The sequence below is a fragment of the Zingiber officinale genome, chromosome 1B, assembly GCF_018446385.1.
Source record: "Zingiber officinale cultivar Zhangliang chromosome 1B, Zo_v1.1, whole genome shotgun sequence".
NCBI classification, from domain to species: Eukaryota; Viridiplantae; Streptophyta; class Magnoliopsida; order Zingiberales; family Zingiberaceae; genus Zingiber; species Zingiber officinale.
Genome location: NC_055986.1, coordinates 134,483,970 through 134,493,772, shown reverse-complemented (window position 1 = coordinate 134,493,772; position 9,803 = coordinate 134,483,970). Strand labels below are relative to the sequence as shown.

The following is a 9,803-nucleotide window of genomic DNA, read 5'->3' as shown; positions in this document are numbered from 1 at the left end:
CTGCTTTCTTCAGATGTCGCTACTTCGTCATCGATGCTCTGAATGCTCATTTCGGACGAGCTTGCTTCATTTTCGTCTTCTTGATGACTTGCCACTAACGCAAGTCTGGCGATGACTTCAATTTCTTATTCGGACGACGTTTCATCCCACGTTGCCTTTAGCATTTTGTACTTGTTAGATTGGACATGCTTCTTGTCCTTGCCCTTGTCCTTGTTCTTCAACTTAGGGCAGTTGTCTTTAACGTGGCCTTCTTCATTGCAGTGGTAGCATTTGATTTTTGTTTTCTTTCTATCCTGCAGATGGTTATTTTTTTCTAGATTTAAATAATTTTTAAAATTGTCTTACCATCATTGTCGTTTCGTCATCGTCGTCGAGAGAGGATTCTGAATCTAATTCATCCATCTTCGCCTTGAGGGCAATATTATATTGGTGCAGGAAGCATCTAACGATCGAACCTGTGTTTTGATTATGTCAAAGGGTTCAAAGTTAAGGTGTTTTGTTATCTAATATGATGAATGAGCTTTGCAGGAAAGTCCTAACTGCAGTTAGGCAGGTGAAAAATCCTAGGAGGTGGTAACCCTAGGTCCTAGGGGGTGGTAACCCTAGGTGAAGAAAAGTTCTAGCTACGGTTAAGCAAAGGGAAAACCCTAGGGGGTGGTAACCCTAGGTCCTAGGGGGTGATAACCCTAGGCGGAAAGTCTTGGCGGGTCGAAGCTTCGGGCAAAAGTCCTAGGGGGCGGTAACCCTAGGTGAAAAGTCCTGGTGTCGCGAACCAGGTGAAAAATATGGGCGGGTCGTGGAGTGGACGTCCAACGGAAAGACCTGAAGACTCGGGCGCTGAGCAAAAGTCCAGTCAGTCTGGAGGACCGATTGGCAAACAGGTATACTCTCTTGAATGGAGTAGGTGAGGACGCGTTCCCCGCTGAGGGAACAGTAGGCGTCGATTCGACCTAGGGTTTCCGGTCGAAAATTCGAAGTCAGAACCAGACAGTCCATTGACTGTCACACATTTAGTTGTATGTTATTATTATGTGCTAACTTTGTTTTGCAGGATATGTTGTTGTTTTGTGGACTAACATATCTTGCAGGGATAAAATAACAAGGTTTGCCTCGGATGAACAGTACTCAAGGAGCCCTCCATGGAGCTTGGAGGCGCCTCGGGTGCAAGACAGAAGCTGCGCAGGAAGCCAGGCAGGAGGCGCCCTCATGGAGGCTTGAGGCGCCTTGGACAGCATTGAAGGCACCCTCCAGGGGATTGGAGGCGCCCTCAAGAGGATATGCGAAGACTGTTTCGGAGCTTATCTGCGCTGTGGATCCGGTGGTGATGGAGGCGCCCTCAAGGGGCTTGGAGGCGCCTTCAACAACCCTTATATGGAGGTTTCGACCAGCAGCTCCATTCAATCAACTCCCCAACGATTTTTCAGCTGTGCACTGCTCTAAAGACGATCCAGAAAGTCTATAGCAAGAACCCGACGACCCGAAGCTGTAAATTTCATTTCTTTGTTGTTGGTATAGCTTTCTCGATATTATTTTGTAATATCTTTTTGTAATCTTTTGCGCTATTATAGTTGTTACCCAAAGTAAACGTTCAACGAGCGTGAGTCTTAGAGTAGGAGTCACCCAAGGCTCCAAACCAAGTAAAAATACTTGGGGGTCCTTCTGTGTTTGTTTTATTTTCCGCTGCAATTACTTGTTAAGTTTTCCGAATACGAAAAGTGAAAGCCACGAGCGCTATTCACCCCCCTCTAGCGCGTTTCGATCCAACATATTGTGCTTCAGCTCCTTCTTCGAATTTACACATCTCGTTTCATGGACTTCAAATATTGAAAACATTTCTTCTAAGGTGACAGATTCTAAATCTTTAAATATATAGTAAGCATCTACTAATGATGCCCACTCGGTAGTTCTAGGAAATGCATTAAGCACGTACCTTAGCAAATCTCAATTGCTTACATTTTCTCTGAGATTTGTGAGTCCGGTGATTAGTTCCTTGATTCTCGAGTGAAGATGTGCAACGGTTTCTTCTGCTTCCAATTTTATGTTACTCAGCTGGTTCCTTAGCAGATATCGTCTCACGAGCTTAGCTTCGAACGCCCCTTCGTGTAGCTCAAGGAACTTCTCCCAAAGCTTCTTTGCTGAGTTGTAAGCGCCAATCCGGTTAACTTCTTGTGGAGGTAGGACGCTTAGCAGATGGAACTCTGCTTTGCCATTTGCCACGAAGTCGGCCTGCTCTTTCTTCATCCACTGGTATTCTTCCTTACCTTCGGGTGCTGCAAAATCGAACTTTATCATTAAAAGTAATTCAAAATCGATTTTAAAAAATACCTTCATTCGCTTTTACTAGCTCGTGAACTCCCCCTCGAACTTTGGTGGGTAGATGTTGTAAGGGATCGGTGGCCGGCTAGAAGGGGGTTGGATAGCTAGGTCACCCCCAACTTCTTTTCTTCTCTACAAAAGATTAGTGCACACGCGGAAATACAACTAACTAATGAAAACAATAAAGAAAGAATACTAAATTGCTAACAAGCTCGATGTAACGTGGTTCGGAGATTGCTTGCTCCTACTCCACGGCGTGTCCTTGAGGTGGACGAGCCCTTGATCCTTCGGTGGATCAATCCCCGATAATCTCTGGTTAGAGCTTTCTCCTTCTCGGTGGAGCAAACCTCTCACAAAGGATCTCTTCCTCTTTACAATGATGAACTTAGGTTTAGGAGGAAGAGAGTAGGCTTGGAAGCTTGGGCAATGACAAGGAGTTATTCAACAAGCATGAGTAACCTCCTTCAAGCCCCAAAGCTCCTAAAAAAATAAGAGGAGAGAGTTGATCATCATATCAACTCATCTCGACACCAGTCGACTGACAAAACCATCAGTCGACTGGTGGTACTGTTGGAGGTAGCCAACGGCTACTTTGCAGCACCAACGGTCATTTACCGGTCGACTGCTAAAACATACAGTCGACTGGTCCACACTGACCGAACGAACAGAACCATTCTGTTCGCACCCAGTTGACTGCGCGGTCGACTGCTAAAACATGCAGTCGACTGCTACAGTAACGCTTCAGTACTACCACATTAACGCTACAGTACTGCTACCGTAACGCTACAGTACTGCTACAGTAAAACCTTAAAATTAGGATTTTACTCCGAATACAATTTCTCATGCACTCGTACCCTCATCCTTACGACTCATTTGACGCTTCCTTTGCAGCTTTAACCTCTTGCCTTCAAGCCTACTTCCTTTAGCTCTCGTCCCTCGGATGCATTGAAGCCCGCGGCTCGTCCCCAATGTCATCCTTCGCGTATGCCTCGAAGTCACTTCCCTCGGCCCTTGTCCTCGCTGCCTTGTCCACGGTCCCTCGGATGCTTCATCCTTCACCTGACCCGAAGCCATCAACCTGAGTCACATGTGTATCATGCAAACCTGCACAACTTAAATACACATATCAAATACAAGGGTGAACTTAACTTAAACTCTTTGACACACACATCAAAACTATGATCGTACCGATCAAAACCTAGGTCGATTGCACCAACAGATGTTTGATCTGACCACCTCGTGTGCTTTGTTCGACAGTTAGTCCTGTTGAAGTATCCTGACTTTGATATAACTTGTTAGGACCCTTGGCGGCCGGACCTTTTTCGAACTTATAACTTAATTAAAATACTTGCATAAACATAGAAATAATAATAAACTAAAAAGACGAGACTCAACAGATTTACTTGGTTACAACGGGGAGGTTGTTAATCCAAGGCAGATGCAAAAGCGCTCTAAAAATCTCCTTTAGGCGACGAAGCCTCTTGCAGCAATGAACGCACAGAATCAGAAAGCTAAACTTAGATAAACTCAAGCACAAGTGTTGTTACTTTGTAATTCTTGTTCTTGTCAGCTTCTGGGAGCAATGGATAAAACTTTATTCCTGACGCAATGTTCAAACGCCACGTCGAATTGGCTAAGAATTGGGTTCCGGACGCCCTTAGTCCGGGCGCCCTGAACTGGTCCGGGCGCCCTGAGGCCAAAAATCAACTTTTGCTGATTTTTGGTCCTGCTCTCCTGCTCCGGTTCCGCTCGCTTCGGTCTGAGTCTTCCGCTCCGGCTCCGCTCGCTTGGGTGATTTCGGCCATCCGGAATAGGGCCCACCCGAACCCAACTTCCAGCCTTCTCGAGCAAACTTCTGCTATGGCTTTTCGTCCCTCAAAATCGTTGCTTGCTTCCTTCTCGTCGGTCAGCGTACTTTTCTACAACTTTTCGTCCCTTGGACAGCTGCGTCTTTTGTTCCTCGAGCAATCTTCCGCTCCGACTTCTCGTCCCTCAGAAACACCGCACGCTCCCTTCTCGTCCGTCGGTGTACTCTTCCGCAACACCTAGTCCCTCAGACGCACCGAGCCCGTCGGCTTTCTCCCGTGCCGTCCTTTGCGCTAATTGCGTATTTCGCTCGACTTCCTGTGCTCCTAAGTTCCTGCACACTTAGACATAGAGTTAAACACAACAGGACCTAACTTAACTTATTTTATCACATCAAAAATACCTTGAGATACCAACACTTCCATCATATAACAAAGGAATCTAAAGTTTGAATCTCAACTGCGACGCATTACAGGTATTTTTCCTCCAGTGAAAAGTGAACCTAAGAATGTTGACCGTTTGGATGATCCTCCTTGAGCGCTTTTCGATTTACTTTGTTAGCCGGTGAAAAATTTTTATAAGACCAAACCGATCGTCCCAAAATTAATCGGTTCGAAAAAATTAAATGCACAGTATCAACTTAATAAAACTTTGAAATGGTTTAAACGTTAGACATGAGGTTTGGATTATGGTCGTATGGTAGCGCCAGTAGGTTGATTAGCACCCACTAAAAAAACCTTTGAAAGGGTTTAAACCTTGGAAATAAGGTTTGGATTATGGTCGTATGGTAGCGCTAGTTGGTTGATTATTAGAACTGGGTGCAATCGAACACGAGGGTTTTTGTTAGAACCGGAAAAAAAGAACATACGATTGGGGTCACAACTGAATCTATATCTCAGCCAAAAATTATCCTGTCAGGGAAAAAGAATCCTCCAAGTCTTTACTATCATGAAAGGGCTATTGCTCCCTGTTAATTTCAGGATGATGCAGGGCCTCATCGGGAGTAGAAAAGCTGGTCTTCTTGGCGTGCAACTGGAACTGGTCCATGCTTGTTTCATCAAATTCTGCGATGAACTTTTGATCAGAAACTCTCGCTTTCGCAGCAGCGTAACAATTGTATTCATCGATAGCTGAGGCAATGCACCAGCGTTGCAGTTTCCTTACGCATCCCACAACGCATCCTGTTCGATGCTGCACAAGAATTCGATGTGGAGCCAAGTTTTGCATGGATCAAAGTGATCGTAGAGAGGGAAATGTGCAAGAGCTTACCTTGCCACGTTTGCAATGAATAAGGAGTGGGTGATTGCGGACATCTGCAGAGTTGGCACGAACATTTAATTGAAACTGAAACAATTTAAGGAAACTTGGTCTGCAAAGGTTTTGTACCAAGAACAACTTTAAGGGCCTCCCGAATCTTATTTTCTGGAATAGTGGCTTCCTGCAGAGGAAATTGTTGTGATCAGAAGTACCTTTAGGTGAAGTATAGAACTACAGAGATGGGCTTAAGATAAGAGTAGACGTGAGAGTCATAGTTCCATTGAACTTATAAAAACTTGTTGAAGATTTGAAGCCGCATTTGGGAATGTTTACCAAAATTAGAATTAAATAACATTCGAGAGAAAAACACAAACTAAAAGCTAAAACACATTGTTACTAAAATAATTATGACCAGAAACTTGCCGATCCTATATCCATAGGCACCCAGTCTACACCGCAACGGTAAGGTGCCATGAAGTATTATTCCAAAGGGAATAGCGGTAGTTAGCCCGTTCGGGCAGAAATCCTGATTTATCGTGTAAACCATGAGTTGATTTTAGCCTGACAGACCTAAAGCACATTGAATCTAATCTAGTTCATGAAACGCTAATATGCTCTCAAGTCATACCAGCTTTAATTAGATAAAGGTTCAAAGCTGCCAACCCCAGATACTAGGAGACCATAGGGCACCTCCGATCGTTAAAACTTTGAATGACCTTTTTTTAGAATTCTAACACGCCACATCAATATTATAAAAACTCATTGAAACATTCCCAATTGTTAGCTTTGAGTGAGCTTTTTTTTATAATTCTCTCCACATGTAGTTCATGGCTCTATGCATATTATATCAATTTCAATACAAATCTACTATTCTCTCCACAATTAAAAAAAAACAATTTTTCATTTAATATCTTTATATAGTTTTCATTTGATATTTTAATTAATTATAATCTTTAATTTAATTTATTTATAATTAACAATTAATAAATTAATTAATTTTTAATTTAATATACTTTATCATTTTATTTAATATTTAATTATTTTATAAATTTAATTTAATTATAATCATTTGTATATTTTTTTAACTTATCTCAAATATATTTATTTTAAAAGAAAAAAAAATATAATTTTAATTATTACTAATTATTTATAAACTGAAACATTATAATTAGCTCATCAAATAATTTATTTTTAAATTATTTAAAAAGGGTCAATCATGTACATTAATTATTGACTCCACCTTTATGAGAAAAAGCAAGTTTGAAAATTCAAACATGCTCTTGAATTAAAAACCCCAACCCTCACCTACACAATCATAAAAGCTTTTTTAATGAGGTTTTTAAATTTTACAAACCTTTGACAAAGCTTGCATTGGAGATGCTCTAAAAGCATCTCCAATGCAAGGTTTGTGAGAGGGTTTTAAAATAAAAAAAGCTGAATAAAAAAGCTTGAACCATTGTAGATACGAGGTTTGAGGTTTATAGTTCAAGAGCAGTAGTGAAAGCTCAAACCTGCTCTTTTGTATTGAAATTCATGTTTATGCATGGAGCCATGTAACTACATACTATGAATTATATCATAAAAAAACTCACTTAGAGCTTTAACCATTGGAGATGTTTCAACGAGGTTTTACAATATTGACATGGCATATTGAAATCATAAAAAAAAACTCATTTAGAGCTTTAACGATTGAAGATGTCCTAAGCTTTGAGCCTTTAACTATATTGATTTCTAGCATGTGCCATGTCAACAATAGCACGCCAGTAGCACATCATGGTAAAGACATTGAACAGCAATAGGAGAGACAAACAAAAGGCAGTGATAATACATAAAAAAAACTGCATATTGAAATTTCAGGGATAGCGCTAAAAATTAATGAGGATTAGGCTGACATGATCTTGGTAAATGGATTATTTGTCCACAACACTAGTATTGATATGTGCCATAACATTCATTGTCCGAAACCTGGAACTATCAAAAGAGTATCTCCAATGTAAGGTTTTTTGGAGAGGTTTGTCAAACCAAAAAGCTCAACAAAAAAGCTCGAACCATTGTGGGTATGAGGTTTGGGGTTTTTAGTTCAAGAGCAACTCAAACTTGGTTTTTTGTCTTGAAATTAACAATGAAAGTGGATCCAGTAATTAATTAATAATGAAGTTTGAGGTTTGTAGGGAGGTTTTTTTGATCGTGGAAAGAGTAGCAGGTTTTTATGCCTATAATGTGGCATATTGGAAATTACAAAAACAACTCATTTAGGATAATAAATACAAGACAATTAATGAGGGACATGTTGAAGGTAAACTTGGTAAATGATTTATCTGTGCGCTACAATCACACTGATTAGTGATATGTGCGAATGACATTGGTCGAAATGTGGGAATTGTGATAATATTGATAACTCATTAACCAGAAAAGAAAAGGTATTTTTAGGATTGCATATGCCAATTTAATAGTTTTTTCTTCGTATTAATTGATCATACATATTTAACCATGATTCATTGTCCAACTATAGGTCTTCCAGCTTTTTCAAACACACACACACACACCAGAAGAAATATATTCAAGTCGAAGTAGGAGTCATTCAATTGATAGCACTATTGTTCTCATTTCTTTGTAGTTTATTTGAAAAAAAAACACTAGTTCTCCATATTTCAAAATTTGGCAAAATTATATTATTCGCAATGATACCATTTTTTGCAAGTAGTATCAAGAACCTTTGGCATACCATCTAATTGGGATATTGGGTTATATAACTAAAGTAGGGTGTACACAACGAGATGGAATGTGATACTTTTAAGTTTTTATAAAATTCAAAAGTCAAGAAGCCTGCGACATTTGTAACATCAAAGATTTTTTGGGAGACAAAAAAATCTTACTGTTCATGGTTAAGATAAGAAAAAGCATTAGACTATCAAAGATAATTACACTGATAAACTCGTGACACAATGGGGTTACAAATCAAGGAAATAGATAAACATGTAAAATTGGCATTCTGAATAAAATATGAATAGAAATAAACTCACAAGGAGGTAGTTAAACATCAGGTTTCAACAAGAGGACATCAGAGTTTTAAATCTACAATCTCTAGCAACAAACAAGGAAAATATCGACAGGCACATATCACCATTTATTGAACTTACAGAGAAACTTACAGAAACATATTAACATTACCACTAGGAGGAAGATTCAAATAGTATGCAAACAGAACAATCATTTTGAAAGTTGGTTGATTAAAAGGACCAATTGGAGATCAGCAGGGGTTTGGAATCGTCAATCTCGACAGGCATTAAAAACTGTCATCCCAATTCAAGATTTTAAAAATAGTAAACTAACAAGGGCATGGTGTTAACTTGAGGATGCAACCATCAACACCAAATAGACAAAAGAAAACGCAGAAATAGTGCGATAAATTTCCCAGGATGATAGAGAATATAGAGAAAAAATAGCATTTTTTTCACAAGAAACAATGTAAATCAGGCAAATCCCAGAAGGGGGAAACTTGTACCTTAGACCCATCGATCCCAATCTTAACGAGAGTAATCCTGTTCTCTTGAAGGAACTTTATGTTTATGTCCGGGTAGGGGTCCTGACAAAGGCACCTACAAACAACTGTAATCCGTTATCCATCGACAGAAACCCTCAGCTCTACCCTCACTGCACTCTAACAAAATGGAGGAAAATCAATAACATCAGGGAACTTGAAAAAGGATCACGCACAAGATGGAGCGAAGCTTGAGCGTCTTCAAGAACCGGAAGTTGTCTGGGCTCGGGAAGCCAGAGCGGTAGATGCCGTGGTCGACCATGGCGAAGTTGAGCGGCGGCACGAAGGGGTCGACTGCCAGCTCCCCCTTGGGGCAGGGCTCAAGGACCAACATGTCGCAGATCGGCTCGGCCTTCATCGCCAATATCTCCGTCAGCCGCTCCGCCGTCTCGACCTCCTGCCGCTCGCCCATATTAAAGAGGGAAATGATGGAATATTCTTTCGGATTCTCGGTTCTAGAATCTTGAACGCTTTTTACGAAAAAAGAATAGAAAAGAAAACAAATGATCGGAGGAAATACGCATATAAATAGCACGACGGGAACGGTTTCGGCAAGAAAGTTTACTCTTTTTTTTTCTTTTTTTTTTCAGCGATTTCTTTCATTTTTGTGAGATTTATTTTAAGACTTTTAATTTGTTTTGGTTACGCGTGTTCCATTTAAATCCGCTTCCTTTTTAATATAAAAAATTTGGATTCTTGCCCCTTTTGTTTTTATAGAAACTCTGCGGTGCGAATCGAAAAGGATTCAAGTGACTGAATTGAAAACGAAAAGAAGCGTCCTCACCAAGACTCTCATGCGGGCTCGAAACCACTATCCATCGACCGATCTCTTCTCCTATCCGTTGAAGCTAATAGTTAATATATATTAGTATAATTGTTATAT

The 9,803-nt window shown here is 40.3% G+C and overlaps 1 protein-coding gene across 1 annotated transcript; it reads right to left on the bottom strand.

The window, feature by feature from the left end:
* Window positions 1–4,944: 4,944 nt before the first annotated feature.
* Window positions 4,945–9,435, bottom strand: LOC122000753 (probable tyrosine-protein phosphatase DSP2). The gene is made up of 5 exons (XM_042555240.1): window positions 9,097–9,435; window positions 8,885–8,978; window positions 5,509–5,560; window positions 5,392–5,435; window positions 4,945–5,313 (listed from the first exon to the last, which is right to left on the bottom strand). Exons 1-5 carry the CDS (start codon window positions 9,330–9,332, stop codon window positions 5,080–5,082), a joined length of 660 nt encoding a protein of 219 aa, XP_042411174.1. The 5' UTR covers window positions 9,333–9,435; the 3' UTR covers window positions 4,945–5,079.
* Window positions 9,436–9,803: the final 368 nt, after the last annotated feature.

What these genes read in the sequence shown, in the direction of transcription:
- LOC122000753 (XM_042555240.1), bottom strand. Translation starts at nt 9,332, where the DNA reads ATGGGCGAGCGGCAGGAGGTCGAGACGGCGGAGCGGCTGACGGAGATA. An exon ending in TTGGGATCGATGGGTCTAAG is followed by an intron (nt 5,561 to 8,884) that starts GTACAAGTTTCC and finishes TTTCCTCTGCAG; the next exon opens with GAAGCCACTATTCCAGAAAA. An exon ending in TTCATTGCAAACGTGGCAAG is followed by an intron (nt 5,314 to 5,391) that starts GTAAGCTCTTGC and finishes ATTCTTGTGCAG; the next exon opens with CATCGAACAGGATGCGTTGT.